This window comes from Aotus nancymaae, unplaced genomic scaffold (assembly GCF_030222135.1).
Source record: "Aotus nancymaae isolate 86718 unplaced genomic scaffold, 86718_ANA_hifiasm-v0.15.2.pri h1tg000010l, whole genome shotgun sequence".
Taxonomy (NCBI): Eukaryota; Metazoa; Chordata; class Mammalia; order Primates; family Aotidae; genus Aotus; species Aotus nancymaae.
The window spans coordinates 16,696,402-16,716,724 of NW_026988421.1; the positions used below are offsets into that span (position 1 = coordinate 16,696,402).

The following is a 20,323-nucleotide window of genomic DNA, read 5'->3' on the forward strand; positions in this document are numbered from 1 at the left end:
CAGAATTTTATAGCCCTATTAATTACTGGTGGAATACCCAAGAAGGAAGAAAAACAAACTAAAAAAATGTGACCTAATAAGCCCTAATTCGGTTGGCCGTGGTGGCTCATGCCTGTAATCCCAGCACTTTCAGAGGCAGAGGTGGGTGAATCACCTGAGGTCAGCAGTTCGAAACCAGCCTGGTCAACACGGCAAAACCATGTCTCTACTAAAAATACAAAAAATTAGCTGGGCATGGTGGCAGGCACCTGTAACCCCAGCTCCTCTGGAGGCTGAGGCAGGAGAATTGCTTGAACCAGGAGGTGGAGGTTGCGGTCAGCTGAGACTGTGCCACTGCACTCCAGCTCGGGTGACAGAGGGAGACCCTGTCTCAAAAAAAAAAAAAAAAAACAAAGAAAAAAAAAGCCCTAACTCTAAAGTGTTATGATATTTAATACTTCATAAATATCATAACATAATACTCTGATTATCATGTTAAGGATTCGTGTGGAAAACGGACAGAAGAGAACACGCAGCAAAGACTGAGATTAGAAATACTACTAAATACAAAACAGCATATTTAAATCATCCATAGAATGTTTATCATTAACAAGTCTTAGCAGTGCTAAAGTTGCGCCTTTGTTTAGTAGGTAGATGCTCTTCAATAACTGAAGTCGCTATACCGCTCAATATCAATCTATACTCACTTTGATCTGCACTTTCCTTCTTAGAATCTTGTCCGTTGGGTTTCAAGCCGTATCCCATTTCTATAAGAACACGGTCTAAAAGTTTTCCTAAAAAGTGATTAAGAAAACATACCTCGGTTGAGAAACTATACAAAGCATTATTCGAAAAGCATAAAGAAGAAACAAGTCATACAACCTGTATTTATAGCTATTAATAGGCTGACATGTTTTGTTAATTCAATTCTAGGGGCAAGCTATAGTAACACCTAAGTTAAGAAACTGAGACAAATTTACTACAGTCACTTGACAGAATTTCTCTGAAATATAATTTTTAAAATTTTTGTGGGTATACAGGCATACGTATTTATGGGTTACATGACATGTTTTGACACAGGCATGCCATGTGAAATAAGCACACCACAGAGAAAGGGTAACCATCCCCTCAAGCATCCTCTGAGTTACAAGCCATCTGATTACAGTCTAAGTGACTTTAAAATGTACAATTATTATTGACTACAGTCACCCGATTGTGCTATCGAATAGCAGGTCTTATTCAGTTTTTTTAACTGTTTTTTCTTTGTACCCATTAACCATCTCCACCTACTCCCAGCCTCTAACTATCCTTCCTGGCCTCTGATAACCAGTCTTACACTCTCTATTTGACAGAAATTTTAATGAAAAGATTTCACTTCGAAATCCATATGCTTAGAATGACCACTGTTAATGGGAAATAAATTTAAGACGTTAAGTACAGCCGAAACAAAGGTCAGCATGGATCCAAACTTCAAGTTCCCTGAAATAATATCCAAAACTGAGATCGTAACATGAAATAGCAAACAAAATAGATTTTTTACTTAATTTCACAAGAGATTAGCTGATTTTCTACCAAATCAGCCACGACGCCAGATCTCTGAAAGCAGAGGGACGATACCTGGAAACTGGGAGGCACCCATCACACAGTGAGAAGTCATTTATCAAACAGGTGAGTGGCCAAAAGAGAAGAGGAGAATTCAAAAGCGTTTCCATTTCCATAGCTTAGCTACTATGTACTAGCTAAATGTAGTTCTGTGAAGGTTACTCCAAGAAAAAGCACCGATAAGGATGAACTCGGAGAACTTCAAGAATTTCTCCCAATAAAGGAGTCAAAATTCATAGATATTATAATGACTCTATTGAAGGGGATAATAATTTTGCCCACATGAGGTCTAAATCTAGCCCGTTAAGCCACCTAATTCTGTGAATTTGTGCCACATCTTCGACAAACTGTCAATTTCAAGAATGGGTTCAGTCACAATCTGAATGACTCCAGAGAGCAGTTTGCCTGGCCTTACTAGATGTTTCCATTTCTTCTGAGTAACAAGTAGAAATGACATACCCTTTTAAGTACTCAACTTAAAAAGACAGCTCTTACCTGAATTTGGCAGCTTAACTTCTACAGCAAAGGTAACCACTTCTTCCAAGATGTTGACAATCTTCATGGTGCAGTACTGCTCCATTAACAGTGGTTTAGTAGCTTTGATACAGTCAGTGCTCCAAATCCCTTCTGCTGGGATAACATTGGCTACAAAGCACTTTATGGCCTGAAAGATTTTATGCAGGTTACTTACAAAAATTACTATTTAAAAATGACTTTTTCTAATTAATGGTGTATAAAAGAATGTATTTCAAGCTGAAAATTTATCACAAATCTTCAAGTATTTATCAGATAGACAATTTTATGTATAATTATTACTCTGTTCCTGCTCTATTCCTAACACTTACTTTTGGTACTTGAAGCTTGAGAAATTCCTGAAAGAATAATTATTCCTAAATTCTACATAAATGAAGGCCACTTCCAGATATGATAATAAATACAGAAATGACTGTTTTGAAAAGCAAATTGAAAAGATGTACCTAAAAATGTTAGTTTCTTACCTTGGGCAGTATTTAACTAAATAAGGTTAACATAGTCAATGAGTGTTTATTTATATAGTATAGGTACAATAACACAGCAGAATAGAACAAGCAAACATTGTGCCCATCAAAACATTGAAAACAGCTCCTCTGGGACACTACTAGAAATCTAGAAAGTAAAAGACACTCACACAAGGAGGAAACAAGTCAATGTTTCTGTTGAGTTGGTAAATTCTGTTTAATGGAATTATTTCTTCATTTCCATAATCAATATACAAGACGTGTACCTTCTTTTGTAGCACATCAACATCTTGTATGATCACTCTGTTCCAGGTCTGAAAGTGAAATATAATGGTACTCTGCATCAAAACAGCATTTCACAACCTTAGATTTAAAAACCCTCAACCAATCTATAGAACATGCAAAGCAAAGGCTCCTTTTCTGAGGCACTCATTTAAGAAGTCAATTTTCTAAGAATCTTACTAAGAAATCCCTAAAACTGTCTAGTTAGGACATGTTATTAATAATATGCACAACTATTCCAAAGCTATTTCTAGGCCATGGGACTACCACACATTAATGCCTCAGCTACACAAATAAAACACAAGCTCTAAGACTAGCAATCAGGCTATAACCAGTAATTCAGGAACATGTACACAGAGCTTTGGGGTAAGACAGGGAGGAAGCAAGCTGAACAGAGCATGGGATACTAAAGAAGAGGAACAGAAGGGTGATCAGAGGTTGGCTTTAAGCCTTGTCATGCATCATTAAAAGCTCTGGTGTTCAGTTGGTATTACCAAAGTTAGCTCAAACATTTGATTAAATATTTCATTAGGGGTTACCTGATCAACAGTGTATTTGGCAACACAAACTTCCCCCTTAACAGGAATATAGTCTTCTTCATGCATGTTTGCATATGTTTCTTTTAAGCTGGCAGAGAGTTGGTTCATGTATTCTAAAACTTCTGAAGAATATAACTGCGCATAAAAGTCCCCTGGGTGTTTGAATTCAGTAACCGTACCCTTTCAAAGATAAAAAAGAGAAATAATTCATAAGGCACACAAGCAAATGTAAATTTCTTAGAGCTTTCTAAGATAGAAACAGCATTGTAGGCAGTTTTTGCAATGTTTATTAACTTAATCAGATATGTTTTGTAGCTATCGTGTGAACTCAAAAATAGGAAAAAAGAAAATACACACAGTTCTCTGGATCTCTGTCTATGGAGACTGAAGAATAACAAATACCTTTATTTCCATGGTTTTCTTGAGTTGTAGGCTTCTCAAATCAGAAAACATTATTTTCTTAGCCCAAATGGCTACTTCCTTGGTAATTCCAAGTAGACAGTCACTCTGGTTTGGAAAAAATCAAAACAACAAAAGAAAAAACAAAAAAACCCACAAAACTGAGTTACTTAAAAGCACGTTTTAACCATTCTATGACCTCTACATGCCAGAATTGCAGCCACAATATCCTGACTCTTAGGCTTGAATTAAAGAACACAGAAATAGGGAAGGCCTCCAAGAGTCACTAAAACCCACCGTCCACAGGCAGCATGCACAGCACTGGGGATAAGCCAAGAATAAGGCTGTGCTGGTAGAGAAGGTTGAGTTTTTTTTAAAAAAAAAAAGAAGCAGTGGTGGTGTAGGTAGTACTTTAAATCTGCACTTGTTAATGTTTTCTGTAAGAATGAATACTTGAAGTCACATATTTTTAAGTAGAGGCTAGAAGCAGCTAAAGCTAAAAATTATTCATAAATATGAGTTGGACATGACAGATGTTTTTCAGATTACAAATAATACAGCCCATGTAGTTGTCTAAATGGAGGAGGACTACTATCATAAAAAAATACTCCTGTGATAGATAAGTAGGCCCTATTAGAGTACAGCACACAAAGCTAAAACCTGTGTCTGCAGAGGCTAAAGGGACTCTTTAATCCACATGATTTTACACTGAGATGCTGCCACGTCCTTTTTGAATAAAAGACTGGAAATAATTCTCAAAAACCCTTGAGCCGAGGCGGAGGTTGCAGTGAGCCGAGATTGCGCCATTGCACTCCAGCCTGGGCAACAAGAATGAAACTCTGTCTGCGAAAAAAAAAAAAAAAAAAAACCCTGATCATATCACTATGGTGTACATATTTATATAATAGGAAACTTGCTTTTAAATATTGATAAAATACAGAACTAGAAATACACCCAAAATATTTATCTCACATCCTCCTAATTCAATAAAGAAGAGTCACTGAAAATTTAAAGACAAAATCTGCCATACCTTATTGTTTACCTCCACATCCTTTGTTTCAAAAGATGATTTATTATCTTCAAGTTTGTGGAAACTGAAAGCAACAGATTACAATCCTTATACTGCACAGGCAATTAATGTTAGGGACTATAAACCACAATTATGGCACATTCTCAACGAATAAAACCCTGAAAGAACAAAACTGTTTCTTCCAGAATCACAGTGGTAATGTAAAGCCTCCCAATGCTGGTTACACAGTGGTCCGTATCCTGTGTGTGCATAGGTGTGCTTCTTCCAAAAGCTGCCTAATGAGAGAGAGTATCTCCAAGCCTCAGTTTTCTTATCTGTAAAATGGAGATTAACTCCCTACATTACTCACACAGAATTTTGGCGCCATATGTGAAACCGTTTTGTAAACTGGTAAATGCCATGCAAGTACAATTTATTAAAAATAAAAACACAAATCGAGAGGCATGTAAGAGTTCCAAACTTATTAAAAACCAGGAAAGTACACATGATTAAAAGTAAGGCATTCTAAAGCTCTGAACATTAAAGAAAAACTCTTTTAAGGTTTTAAATAACTTGTACTATCTAATAAAACAATACTCATGAAAATTAAGTTTGTAGAGCTGTTCACTTCAGATTTGTACACTTTGTTATAGAGCTTAATAAAAATAACTTCTACTTGGTTGTGGTCTGCTTAATTGGATCCTTATTCTATCAGAAAAAGACTTTCTACATAATCCTTAATGAATAAAAAGATCATGGACCCTTACTTTGGTTGAACAGGCTTGCACACGATGCTGTGTGCCGACCAGTCTCTTCTCTGACATGCTGTGGAGCAATAGTAGGTCTGCTTGCACCGAGAGCACCTCAGAGATCCTAGAGAACACCACCCATCACATCACCAATGTCACTTCAAATAGTTCACATTAAGATCAAGACATTCTCAAAGCCTACATTTTATCAAACATCATTCTATGAACCATATTAAGACGACTATCTGAAAAGAATTGTGCTGTTTAGGATTAGGTATTCAGATTACACTTTCAAACTCCTATAATAGAGAAAAAAGGACTACAGAGATTTTAAAAAGGGAGATCAGACTGGGACACATAACCGAGTTTCCTAAAATAGACTTCAGAATACATGTTATAAAAGCAGCAAGCCACTGGGTGCAATGGCTCACACCTGTAATACCAGCACTTTGGAAGGCCGAGGCAGGCGGATCACCTGAGGTCAAGAGTTAGAGACCAGCCTGGCCAACATGGTGAAACCTCATCTCTACTAAAAATGCAAAAATTAGCCGGGCATGGTAGTAGGCACCTGTAATCCCAGCTACTTAGGAGGCTGAGACATGAGAATCGCTTGAACCCAGGAGGCAGAAGTGGCAGTGAGCTGAGATCATGCCACTACATTCCAGCCTGGGCGACGAGAGCAAGACTCCATCTCAGGAAAAAAAAAAAGAAAAGCAGCAAGCAGTGGTGCAAATGGTGCAGTGGCTCACACCTGTAATCCCAGCACTGTGGGAGGTCAAGGTGGGTGGATCACTTGAGGTCAGGAGTTCGAGACCAACATGGCCAATATGGTGCAAGTCTGTCTCTACAAAAATACAAAAATAAGCTGGACATGGTTGTGTGCACCTGTAGTCCCAGCTACTCGGGAGGCTGAGGCAGGAGAATTGCTTGAACCCAGGAGGCAGAGGTGGTAGTGAGTCAAGATGAAGCAAAACTTTGTTGTAATGAAAACAGACTTGTACAAGTGACTGAAATGGCTTACTGTGTATCATGAAAAACAACAACAAAAAACCAATGAGAATCGCACCAAGAAAACACAGAGATTTTGAAATGAAGTATTTTTTTTTAATCCTATCAATGTTCATGATAAGAAACAGGTTATCGGCCAGGTGCGGCGGCTCATGCCTGTGATCCTAGCACTTTGGGAGGCTGAGGCGGGCGGATCATGAAGTCAGGAGATCGAGATCATCCTGGACAACATGGTGAAACCCCGTCTCTACTAAAAATACAAAAAAATTAGCTGGGCGTGGTGGTGCACGCCTGTAGTCCTAGGTACTCGAGAGGCTGAAGCAGGAGAATTGCTCGAACCCAGGAGGCGGAGATTGCAGTGCGCAGAGATCGCACCACGGCACTATAGCCTGGGTGACAGTGCGAGACTTCGTCTCAAAAACAAACAAACAAACAAAAGACAGGTTTCTAAAAACCAAAAACAAAAAAAAATAAAAACAACCCCACAAAGAAGTAACCACCAACCAGTCTGGCCTCAAATGCTCCCATCCTAAAATAAACTTTAAAAAAAAGAGTTAAAATATCCAAATAACCAGTAATAAACACAGGAAAAACTGCTCAAGATCAGCAATCATGAGAGCACTGCAAATTTAACTGTAAACTGGTAAATGCCATGCAAGTAAAACTTATGTATTGAAAAATTACAACTCAAGGGGCATATGACAGTTCCAACTTATCCAAGGGAAGGACTGTAATTAAAAAGACACACAACACCAAATGTGGATGAGGATGCAGAACAACCAAAACTCCCTACCAATGGGAATAGAAAATGGGAGAACACCTTGGCAATGGTTTGGTAGCTTCTTACACAGTTAAACATAGACTTACCCTTTGACTCAACCATTCTACATCTGCCTGTGCACCCACGATAAATGAAAACATATGCAAACACTTGTACAAAAATGTTTAGAGAGCTCTATTCATAACAGACAAAAGCTGGACCTAGCTAAAATGTTCAACAATAAGAGAACAGATCAACTGTGGTATAACAATGCAATGAGATACTACTCAGCAATAAACAAAAAAATAATGATACATGCAACAGCATGGATTAACCTCTAAAGTATTGCTGTACCTGAAATAAGCTTTACACAAACAAGTCCATGCTGTATGATTCCACTTATATGAAATTCTGTGACAGGCAAAATTGATTTATGATTAATTAATAAAAAAAAACTGGTGGCTTCTCAGAAGTAGGGACTGGGAAAGGACATAAGAAAACTTCCTGCGGAGACAGAGACATCCTATATTATGACAAGGATGTAAGTCTGTGACTTACAGACTTTCAATGCATTTGACCTTCCCCTAAAAAAACTATAATCATCCTCAACTACTGAGGAAGCAGAAAGAATGGGAAGGGATGGGTGAAGAGGCACGGCAGGATGCTGACAGCTGCTGAGGCTGAGACAGCTGTGTGGCATATGGACACTGTTCTATACACTTAACGTTTAACATTTGCCATAATGAAAATGTTTTTCAAATATGCAGAAGAAGAATTCAGACACCTAAGAACAAAATGCTTACCAAACAGGCCACAGCGATGGCAAGTTGTTGACCGAAGAGGAAGTCCTAAGGAGGTGAAGAGCCCTGGATTATCTATGGACAAGGAATTCTCAACCAACTTGTGTAATTTTTTTGACTTTGCAGGATGTACATTATTTTCGGGCTTCTATTAAGAACAGAGAAGAGCAATGTTAGAATTCGGCAATAACTTTTCATTTAAATACTAGATTTGGGACTACTTCAGAGAAGATCGAGTAGATGTACTTTTCCTTATTCCTGCTATTAAGGTAAACTAAAACCCTGAACTTATACATAAAATAAACATAAGGTGACTCTGGAGATCCAAAGAACGACATGGCCATCAGGTCTCTTGTTTTCTTTTTGCCTCATATATACCAGACTGGGTCCTGGAGAAGCCAGCAACCCAGAAACGCCCAAAGGCAGAGAATATAAAAGCTCCAACAAGAAAAGCCCCGCTCTCTAGCTGGGAGTGGTGGCATGCACCTGCAGCCCCAGCTACTTCAGAGGCTGAGGTGAGAGGAACACCGGAGCCTAGGAGTTCAGGGCTATAGAGCGCTCCGATAATGCCTGTGAATAGCCACTGCACTTCAGCCTGGTCAACACAGTGAGACCCTCGTCATTAAAAAAAAAAAAAAATGTAAAAACCTGCTCTGTCTAGCCAAAGGACCAGAAAAGAGGCAGACCAGCAAGACAGAAAAGTTAACATTAACTGCTCTACTCCAGACAAACACCACAGACAAAACTGTGGCCCCAATCTGACCCGCAAAAGGAGAGTGTGGGGTCAAGATTTCCATCCTCACAATCCTACAAAATGAGGTGCCTCAACCGGCTCACAAGTATGGTATCAGAGAAGGGCAATAGAATAGGGTGCCAGCACTTCACCCCTGAAGTGGGAAGAGGATGACATCCCTCCTATGGAGACCACATGGGGAACCTGGGTTTCCACCTGGCAGCAATGAGGTGCTCCAACCCCCACCAATGTGGTGTCAGAAAAGGCCTGGTGGAGAGTCAGGACTTTCCACTACCATTCAATGGTAACTAGTGCCTCCTAATACCCTCTTTTCCTTCAGCCGGCCTACTCTCCACTGGGTCACTAGAGACCAGACGGGGAGCTGTAATGAGGTGCTCACCACTGTCAGCCAGAAAGCAATCAGTCGAGGCATCCTGTGAAGCTAGAACTTCCATCCTCTCCCAACAGAAAGAAGAGCTCCCCAGTTGAATATGAGAGGCTGAGTCAGGAAACTGGACAGCTACCCCCCACCTGGCAGTAACAACCTAGCAGCCAGAGCAGTGTCAGAGGAAGCCAGCTAAAACAAAAAGTTTAATTAAGATACAAAGGCTGGGTATGGTGGGTCACGCCTGTAATCCCAGCACTTTGGGAGGCTGAGGCAGGCAGATGTCTTGAGGCCATGAGTTTAAGAACAGTCTGGCCAACAAGGTGCAACCTTGCTCTACTGAAAATATAAAAATTAGCTGGGTGTGGTGGCACGTGCCCGTAATCCCAGGTACTCAGGAGGCTGAGGCATGAGGATTGCTCGAACCCAGGAGGTGGAGGTTGCAGTGAGCTGAGATCATGCCACTACACTCCAGCTTGGGCAACAGAGCAAGACTCTGTATCAAAAAAAAAAAAAAAAAAAAAAAAGTCTCATAATATCCAAGATATCCCAGTTTCAATAGCATTCAATAGAAAATAACTTACTGCTCCAAAAATCAGGAAGATCACAACCAATTGCCGGAAGAAAAAAAAAATCAAGAGGCCAACATCAAGATGAAAGAGACGTTCATTTATCTATAAAGATTTTAAAGCTGTCATCAATACATTAGCAAGCAATTATGAATACGCTTGAAACAAACCAATAGGGAGTCTCCCTAAAGAAATAAAAGACAAAGAACCAAATGCAAATTTTTAAACTGAAAAGTATAACCAAAATAAAAAACACAATAGCAGGCTAACCAGCATAATGGAGGGAAAAGAGGAAAGAATCAGTGAACCTGAAGACAGAAACACCTGATCTGAACAACAGAGTGAAAATAAATAAATGTACAGTCCCAGGAACCTGTGGGACAATAACAAAAGATTAGTATTGATGTCTTCAGAAAGGAGAAAGAAGGTAGGGCTGAGAAGTACTCAAAAAATGACTGCTGAGGCCAGGCGCAGTGGCTCACGCTGTAATCCCAGCACTTTGGGATGCCAAGGTGGGCGGATCATCTGAGGTCAGGAGTTCAAGACCAGCCTGACCAACAGGATGAAATCCGTCTCTATTAAAAATACAAAAATTGGCCAGGCACAGTGGCTCACGCCTGTAATCCCAACACTTTGGGAGGCTGAGGCAGGAAGATCACAAGGCCGGGAGATTGAGACCATCCTGGCTAACACGGTAAAACCCCATCTCTACCAAAAATACAAAAATTAGCTGGGTGTGGTGGCACAGACCTGTAATCCCAGCTACTCAGGAGGCTGAGGTAGGAGAATCACTTGAATCTGGGAGGCGGAGGTTGCAGTGAGCCGTGATTGTGCCATTGCACTCCAGCCTGGGTGACAGAGTGAGACTCTGTCTCACAAAAAAAAAATATATTAGCCAGGCATGGTGGCATGCGCCTGTAGTCCAGTTACTCAGGAGACTGAGGCAGGAAAATCACTTGAACCTGAGAGGTGAAGGTTGCAGTGAGCCAAGATCACACCATCACACTCCAGCCTGGGTGACAGAGCGAAACTCCATCTCAAAAAAAAAAAATTAGCCAGGTGTGGTGACAGGCATTTGTAGTCCCAACTACTTGGGAGGCTGAGGCAGGAGAATCACTTGAACACAGAGGCAGAGGTTGCAGATCATGCCACTGCACTCCAGCCTGGGCAACAAGAGTAAACTGTCTAGTTAAAAAAAAAAAAAAGACTGCTGAAAACTTCCAAATTTGTCAGGAGATATAAATCTACTAATTCAAGAAGCTGAGTGAGCCCCAGAATCAACTTAGACTAAATACCAAAACACATCTTAAACTTCTGAAAATTAAAAGCTTGAAAGCAGAAAGAGGAATATAATTCCTTACTTGCATGGGGTTGAGGGAGTTTAAAAAGACAAGATTTCTCTTTTTCTTTTTTTGAGACAGAGTCTCACTCTATCGTCAGGCTGGAGTGTAGTGGTGCGATCCCGGCTCACTCCAACCTCCTTTTTCCGGTTTCAAGCAATTCTCCTGCCTCAGCCTCCCGAGTGGCTGGGACTACAGGCATGCACCACCACACCTGGCTAATTTTTTGTACTTTTTAGTAGAGACGGGATTTCACCATGTTGGCAAGGATGGTCTCGATCTCTTGACCTTGTGATCCACCTGCCTCGGCCTCCCAAAGTGCTGGGATTACAGGCGTGAGCCACCGTGCCCAGCCAAGATTTCTCATTAGAGACCATGGAGGACAGAAGAAAGTGACAAAACATTTTTCAAGTTCTGAAAGAAAAAAACTGTTATCTGGGAAACTTATCCAAGGAAAACATCCTTCTGGAATGAATGGGAAATCAAGACTTTCAGATGAAAGAAAAGTAATAGAATTTGTTACCAGTAGCTTTATCCTAAAAGAATGGCTTAAGGAAGTTCTCAAAACAGAAAAGAAATGATAAAGGCAGAAACAGAGAAGACAAACACAACAGGCCTGGTGCAGTGGCTCATGCCTGTAATCCCAACACTGTGAGTCTAAGGTACGAGGACTGTTTGAGCTCAGGAGTTCGAGACCCGATACACAAAACATATTAAGGATTTTCTCCTCTCAAGTGTTCTAAATTATGTTTGAGAGTTCAAGCAAAAATGATAAAACTGTCTGAAGGAGTTCTCAATCTGTGAAACAGAGTATGTAAGACATAAGTGGGTGAAGGTAAAGGAATCTAAGGGGAGGTAAGGTGTTTACAATATACTCAGATGGGTAAAATGATGACTGTTACAAGTTGTTAGACATAATGTAGTATGTAGAGCAACCACTGGAAAAAACATACAAAGATACACACTTGAAAACACTGGATAAAAGTCAAAATAGAATTACAAAAAGTATACGAGTAACCCACAAAAAGACAGGAAAAAGAAAAAAACAGAACAGAAAACAAAAATGGCATCAACTCTCAAGTATCAATATATTAAACACAAATGGTCTAAATATACCAACTAAAAGACAAATTATCCTAGTGAATTAAAAAAAAAATTACCCAAATACATGGTGCCTATAAGAAACTCATTTTATGCATAATATAGACAGACTGAAAATAAAAACATGGAAAAGTATGTAAATGTTAAGAAAATATGAGTGGCTGTATTAATATCAGATAAAACAGAACACAGGGGAAGAAAATTACCACAGAGGAGGACATTATAATGACAAAAGAGTCAATCCAACCAACCCAGTAAGACACAGTAATCCTAAATATCCATGAACGACAGCTGCAAAATGAGAAGCATAACTGAATTGAAAATAGACAACCCAGGATTATAGTTAGAGATTTCAATATCTTTCTCAACAATTGACATAACCAGATATAAAATCAGCAAGAGTACAGAACTCAACATCACCAAACAACAAGAGCTATTAGATATTTATAGGTCGTCTGACCCAAAAACAGACAGACAAGGCACATTCTTTTCAAGTGCCAAGAGAATATGTACTAAGACCACATCCTGAATCATAAAACAAACCTCAACAAATGTAAAAGAACTGATGTGGTCCAGAGGGTGTTCTGACCACAACAGACTCAAACTAGAAATCAGTAGCAGAAAGAATACAAATAATCTTCAAACACCTAGAAACTAAAACATACGTTTCTAAATAAAACAAGAGTTAAAGATGAAGTTTTGAGATAAATAAAAGTTACACTGGGGCTGGGCAGGACAACTCATGCCTGCAATCCCAGGGCGTTGGGAAACCAAGGTGGGAGGACCACTTGAGGTCAGGAGTTTAAGATCAGCCTGGCAACATAGCAAGACCCCCATCTCTACCAAAAAAAAAAAAGAAAAAAGAAATTAGCGAGGTGTGGAGGCACACATCTGTAGTCTCAATTACTCCAGGAGGCTCAGCAGGGGGGATTGTTTGAGTCTAGGAGTACAAACAAGGCTAAGTGAGCTATGATTGTGCCACTATACTGCAGCCTGGGTGACAGAGAGAGACCTTGTCTTTAAAAACAAAAGACAAAACAAAACAAAAAAACCCCACACCCCTTGAACACATGAAACTCGACTTCCTTCTTTCTTTCTTTCCTTCTTTTATTTTTTTCTCTTTCCTTTTCCCTCCCTCCTTTTCCTTCACTATCTCCCTCCCTCTTTTCTTTCTTTTCTTTTTTATTCATTTCTTGAGGGAAAAAAAAGAACCCCGCCCCCACACACAAAAAGACCCAAATGACAAATAAAAAAAAAAAAAATGCCCAAAAGGAGAAGAGACAATGAAGATAAAAGCAGAAATCAATTAAATTAAAAACAGAGGAAAAAAAAATGAAACAAAGACCTATTGCTTTGGAAAATCAATAAAACTGACAAATCTGTAGCAAGACAGACAATAAAGACAGAAATTACCAATATCAGGAATAAAACAGGGAACATTATTACAGACCCCACCAATATTAATGCTTAGAACATTTCTTTACACATAAATTTGACAATGAAGACCAAATGAACAAACTCCTAAACACAAATACAATATGAAATAGACAATTTGAATAGACCTTAATTATAAATACTAAAGAAATTGAATCATAGTTTTAAAACTCCCCCAAAAGAAATTTCCAGGTCCAGATGGTTTTCATTGCAGAATTCTACCAAATGTTTAGAGAAGAATTAACACCAATGCTATACAATCTCTCTTTCAGCAAACACAAGAGGGAGCATGTTCCAATTCATTTTATGAAACTATTATTACTTTGATACTCACACCACACAAGGACAGTATAAAAGAAAATAACAGACCAAAATCTCTCATGAAAATATACGTAAAAATCCTTATAAAAATTTTACCAGATAAAACTCAGCAATATATAAAAATTATTATATACCATGACCAAGTGGAGTTCATTTCAGGAATGCAAGGTTGGTTAATCCACCGAATTAACAGACTAAAGGGAAAGCAGTCACTACCATATCAGTGCAGAGAAAGGAACTGACAAAATTCAACACCTATTCATGATTAAAAGGATCAGAAAAGTAGGAATAGAGAAAATTTTATCAGCCTGATAAAGAACATCTACAAAAACCTACATCTAAACTTAATGGTAAAAGACTGAAGGCTTTCCAAGATTAGAAACAAGGCAAGGTGTCCACTGTCACTCTGATTCAAACCTAGTGCTGAAAGTTCCTACAGTAAGTGCAATAAAGCAAGAAAGGAAATCAAAGGCATACATACTGGAAAAGAAAAAATAAAACTCTCCCTATTTGCAGATGTGATAGGCTACATAGAAAACTGCAAGGGATCTTAAAAGGACTTCAGCTGCTGGGCCTGGTGTCTCACACCTGTAATCTCAGCACTTTGGGAGGCCAAGGTCGGTGGATCACCTGAGGTCAGGAGTTCGAGACCAGCCTGACCAACATGGTGAAACTCCGTCTCTACTAAAAATACAAAAATTGGCCATGTGTGGTGGTGCATGCCTGTAGTCACAGCTACTTAGGAGGCTGGGGCAGAATTGCTTGAACCCGGGAGGCAGAGGTTGCAGTGAGCCAAGATGTTAGCACTGCACTCCAGCTTGGCCTGTGAGCAAAACTCTGTCTCAAAAAAAAAAAAAAAAAAAGAATTCAGCAGGGTCACAGACAGAAGATAAACATACAAAAACCAATTATTGTTCCATATTAATAATGAACATGGGGACAGAAATACAGCAGTATTTAAAATTATTTAAAAAAAAAATCAAATACTTAAGTGTAAATCTAGCAAAACTTGCTTAGGACCTGTAGGCTGAAAACTAGAAAATGAAAGAAATCAGAGAGCTACATAAATGGAGAAACACTACGTTCATAGATCGGAAGATTCAACACAGCAAAGATGTCAATAATTCCCAAATTGATATACAGGTTTAATGTAATTCATATAAAAATTTCAGCAGTATTTTTTGTAGTTAGAGATGAGATTATTCTAAATTGTATACTGGAAGGCAAAGGAATTAGAATAGTTAAAAAAATTTTTGAGAAAGAAAAAAATCAAGTGAAAAGAATCACTCTTCACAATTTCAAAATTTATTACACAGCTCCAGTTATCAGGACTGTGTGGTGCCCAAGAGATAGACACATAGATCTAAAGAAAATAAACCACTTAGACTAGATTGACACAAATATGTCCAACTGAATTTTGGCAAAAGTGTGAAAGCAATTCAGTAAAGAGAATTTTCAACAGATAGCACTGGGGCAACTGAATATCCATAGGCAAAAATAAATCTCAACTTAAGTTTCTTAACCTAAAATTAACTGAAAATGGATCAACACTTAAATGTAAAAAATAAAACTATAAAACTTTTTGGGGGAAAATGAACATTTTCAGGATCTAGAGTATCAAAGAGTTTTAGACTTGACACCAAAAGCACGAAAAACAAAAACACCATTAAGGAAAAACTGACTTTATGAAGATGAAAAGACAAGCTACAGATTAGGAGAAAATATCTGCAAATCACATACTTGACAAAGCACTAATATCTGAACTATACAAATAACTTTCAAAACTCAACAGCAAAAAAAAATTAGAAAACAGACAAAAGTCATGAAAACATTTCACCAAAGATGATGTACAGATGGCAAATAAGCCCATGAAAAGATGTTTAACATCATCAGTCATTAGGGAAATGCGAGTTAAACCACAATGAGATAGTGCTACACATCTATGATGAAAACGGGTAGAATAAAAATCCCGACAACACCAAATGCTGATGAGGATGCAGAGAAACTGAAGCACTCAGGCATCCTTGGTGAGAATGTGAAATGGTACGGTCAGTCTGTTTTATAAGAAACTACCAAATATTTTCCAAAGTATGGGACTACTCTTCAAACCAGAAACTACCCTGGACATTTATCCTGGAGCATTAAAAACATGTTCACATAAAATTCTGTACATAGAGTTTTAGTTTTAATAGCCAAAAACTGAAAACAACCCAGGTGTCCTTCAACAGGTAAATGATTAAACAAGTTATCCATACCATGGAATACTACTCAGCAATAAAAAAGGATCAAACTACTGATGCAAACAACAACCTAGATCAATTTCCAGATAATTACATGAAATGACAAAACCCCATCCCAAAAGGTTACCTACTGTTTATATGGAGCCTTTAATAATCTTAAAGTGACAAAATTGTGGAAATATGAATATCAGTGGCTGCTCTGGATTAGAGGAGGGCAGAGGCAGAAGGAAAAGTAGATTGGCTATACCAGAACATAAGCAAAAAGGTATGTAAGGGACACTTGCCGTGATGGAAATGTTACATACTTTGATGGTGTCAATATCGATAATCCAGTTGGGATACCATACTAGAGTTCTGCAGCATGTTACTGTGGGGGAAATAGGGGAAAGACTACACAGGATCTCCATTATTTTTCACAACTTCATGTGAATCTACAATGACCTAAGAAAGTTTCTTTTATAAAAATGTACATTAAAGAAAAAAATTTGATCTTGAATGACACCTACCAATTGAACACTTCTTTATTAAATACATACCAAAACATGTTTAGAATCTTTTACCAAAATGAGAACACACACAATAAAATAACTTACAGTATTCACTTCCTTTGGTGAATTACTTTCAACACTTGGTGATGACTCCGAGTTTCCTAGGGAGAAACGACACAATTTCAAATAAAAGCCAAATAACGCTTTTTATTGCTAATAATGAAAAATAGTATAATTAGGTGATATTCAAGTAACGGGACTATGCCATAATGACCTTATAAGCTACACCAGAACATAAGCAACATCCTACTTTTCCCAACAGAAAATAAGGACTTTGCTGGGCGCAGTGGCTCACACCTGTAATCCCAGCACTTTGGGAGGCCAAGGCATGTGGATCACTTGAGGTACGAAGTTCAAGACCAGCCTGGCCAACATGGCCATTTCTAGTAAAAATACAAAAATTAGCTGGGCATGGTGGTGCATGCTTGTAATCCCAGCTACTCAGGAGGCTGAGGTAGGAGAATCACTTGAACCTGGGAAGCGGAGGTTGCAGTGAGCTATCGCCACTGCACTCCAGCCCGGGCAACAAAGACTGTTTTGAAAAAAAATTAAAATATGAATAAAATAAGAACTTGTCTGAAATTTTATTGACTAGTGCTCCTCTCATGGTGAACTTTTCTCCATTCACTAAGGCAGTATTTCTCAAATTTTCTGGATTCAGAACCCCTCTGCACTCTTAAAAACTGAGGACCCTACAGAGCTTCTGTTTACATGGCTTATTTCAATCAGTATTTACTGTATTAGAAATTAAAACTAAATTTAAACTATCCATTTAAAAATAAATGCATTACATGCTGACAATTTTTAAAAACAAAATATAGAAGAATTACACATTTTTGCATATCATTAAAGATTGGCTTCATAGAAGACAGCTGTATTCACATATAGCTTTTGTCTTCACTCAGTGAAATGTTGCTTCTGCTTCAAGTATCTGAAAAAATTCTGGCCTCCCAGAGGTAAGTATTTGCAAGGAAGAGGAATACTTAATGTCCTTCTCTGTTAATTGTGGATATTTGCCTTTAATAGTACACCAAAACAAGTGGTATAGGGTTAGAAACAATGTGAACTCTAAAACTACATCAAGGAACTTTTCATACTGTTAAATTAGAATTCACTGATTTATCCTGCACTTTGAATGGATTTTTGCCTATGCATGACAGCGATACCACCTGGAAAAGACAGGTTCACTGAGTTATGCAGTGTTGCCAAATGTCAACACATTTCATTATGAAACAGCAAGAATTCTTGTGTTAGAGCCTGGTGTGGTGGCTCATTCCCGTAATCCCAGGGTTTTGGGAGGCTGAAGCACGAGGATCGTTTGTACCCAGGGGTTTGAGGCAGCAGTGAGCTATGATTGTGCCATTGTACTTCAGCTTAGGTCACAGACACTGTCTTCAAAAATATAAAAATATTAATATTGATGTGTTATCACTGTGCGTCTCACCAGAAAAGTCTTGGGAAGTTCTTAAGCTCAAAGTGGCAAACACAACTTTCCTAAAATCCTAATTTGCTTGAAAGTTTGAATTTTGTCTTAAATAATATCAGCGGTTTTCCTTGAAATAACAGGCTCACTTTGTTAGTATCTGAGAAAATGCTTGCCAGGTTAAGTCTGAATAGCCAGTTGTCATCTTTTCAAGTAAGAAGTATGCTCCAAGAAAAAAAGTTTCTCTTCAGCTCACAACTCAATTGCACGCATGCTTTTCCTACTTCAGAAGGCAGAAGTTAGGAATAATTCACATTTCATTACACAAAATACTAAAAAATACTGTACACAATGGTCAAGCTTTAATAGAATACCTTTAACTGCCCCATCAAGGGCATTTTTAACTGAAATTCGCATTTTTAGTTTTCCTTTTAACTGCAAGTGCATGACAATGAAAAACTCAATGAGCCCTAGCCGGGGTTGGCGCTCCTGCCTTAAGTTGAGCTAATAATTTGCTTTTGCACCATCAGTGTAAAGCTGGCATAGCAGAAAAGGCAAATAATGTAAGGAAAACAGTTTTGACCTCCTGGGGAAGCCCAGAGGCCCAAGGCCACATTCTGAGAATTGTATCACCATGTTAAAACATCACATCTCATATACTTTCAGAGGCTAAATTCTACCAGGTCCTAGCCTTCTTAGAAAGCAGGTTTTTAGAACTGGGACTAAAGGAATGATAAAATAAATCACATGAAACCAGTTAAAATCTTAGCTATATCTTTGTGATATATGCATGAAGTTTGCACATTATTTTCAAGATACAACCAGTCTTCAGAATACCCATAAAGAAGCCAGGGTTTCCTTTCTACATTCCTAGTACAGTTCTCTGTGGAGAAAAGAGCTCATTCTTTCCCCAGGAATTTTTTCTGAGATTAATGAAGCCCAAAGGTAGCTACCTGGTATCTGGTTCCTTCTAAATTAATAATTAAATGCAAATACTGTAAGGTAGTCATGTGCCTGTTCTGTTAATAGCCCATTGGGTGTGGTTTTATATACTTCTGGTAAGTCATAGAAACCATGAGAATCAAGAAGTAGGAAGCCTGTGGTTTTTCACTCACCTGCTGGCAATTTTTTCCTGTCTCCTTGGGATCCAACCACTTCTCCATTGATGCTGCCAGGGTTTGAAGAAGCTGAACAGTCTTCCTGACTAGCCAAATATTGTTTGGTTTGCTCACAAAGCAAAAAATTGTTCTTTTTATTTCCATTCTCTGAACTTATCAGCCTGAAATTAGGATGGTTAGGAAGTGCTCCAGGACTTCTTAAAGACTCATGTGGTGGAAGCTTGTTTCCATTTTTCTCAAAATTTAATGGCTCTGTCATCTTACAAGGAGGTGCTTCCGAATTATTTCTTGACATCGTATTAAATGGCAGGTCTAAGGAGAGAAATGTATTTAAAAGACAACTTTTAATTTCAAAATTCCGGAAGAACTGCAGGCTCAGAGGAATTCTCCCAAGTATTTATGTAACAGATAACGCCTATAAAACGATTCCAAAGCAGATATAACCATGACATCAAAACTTGACCTATAAGGCCCAAGCAAAATACCAATTCTCTATAAGTTTAATGAAATCAACAACAGACCAACTCATGAGAAATCAAAAAAGTAAATCTCAGCATTCAACACCATTCCTTTTAAAAGCTTGTGAAGCAACACTAATAGAAAAGGTCTTTCATGTTTTAAAAGAAACATTCCCAACCTAAAGCTTACATACACCTAATGGCAAAATGCAACAGAAGAGGTGTGTTTAAATTGGTCATCACCTACCTTTCTACCCTCTCCCTGCTTTATGCTACATCCAGTCCTTGAATATGCTAAACCGACTACCCAGAATGCCCTCACACTCACTGCTTGACTATCCTGCTCAGCCTTCATAATCCATGTCAGCTGACCCGTCTTCCCTACGGTTTTGCCAAGGCCTCTGCTTTAATCATCTCCAGCTGAACTTCCACAAATTGTAATTTATACCTACTGCTTTTAAGGACCTATCTATGCATCTTTCTCTGAAAGTAAGTTGGAAATGTCGGAAGCTTTCCAAGTTTAATTTG

At 38.5% G+C, this 20,323-nt stretch overlaps 1 protein-coding gene across 1 annotated transcript in view; it reads right to left on the reverse strand.

Moving 5' to 3' along the window:
- The window catches only part of TDRD1 (tudor domain containing 1), a 47,388-nt gene extending 27,735 nt beyond the window's left edge, over positions 1 to 19,653 (reverse strand). The window contains exons 1-10 of the mRNA XM_012448089.3: positions 19,335 to 19,653; positions 16,842 to 16,897; positions 8,129 to 8,273; positions 5,576 to 5,681; positions 4,830 to 4,893; positions 3,803 to 3,907; positions 3,401 to 3,580; positions 2,750 to 2,893; positions 2,077 to 2,245; positions 687 to 773 (exon numbers count right to left, since the gene is read on the reverse strand). Coding sequence (XP_012303512.2) covers positions 687 to 773; positions 2,077 to 2,245; positions 2,750 to 2,893; positions 3,401 to 3,580; positions 3,803 to 3,907; positions 4,830 to 4,893; positions 5,576 to 5,681; positions 8,129 to 8,273; positions 16,842 to 16,897; positions 19,335 to 19,632 — 1,354 coding nt within the window. The 5' untranslated portion in view covers positions 19,633 to 19,653. The remainder of the gene's footprint in view (positions 1 to 686; positions 774 to 2,076; positions 2,246 to 2,749; positions 2,894 to 3,400; positions 3,581 to 3,802; positions 3,908 to 4,829; positions 4,894 to 5,575; positions 5,682 to 8,128; positions 8,274 to 16,841; positions 16,898 to 19,334) is intronic.
- Between the last annotated feature and the right edge of the window lie 670 nt (positions 19,654 to 20,323).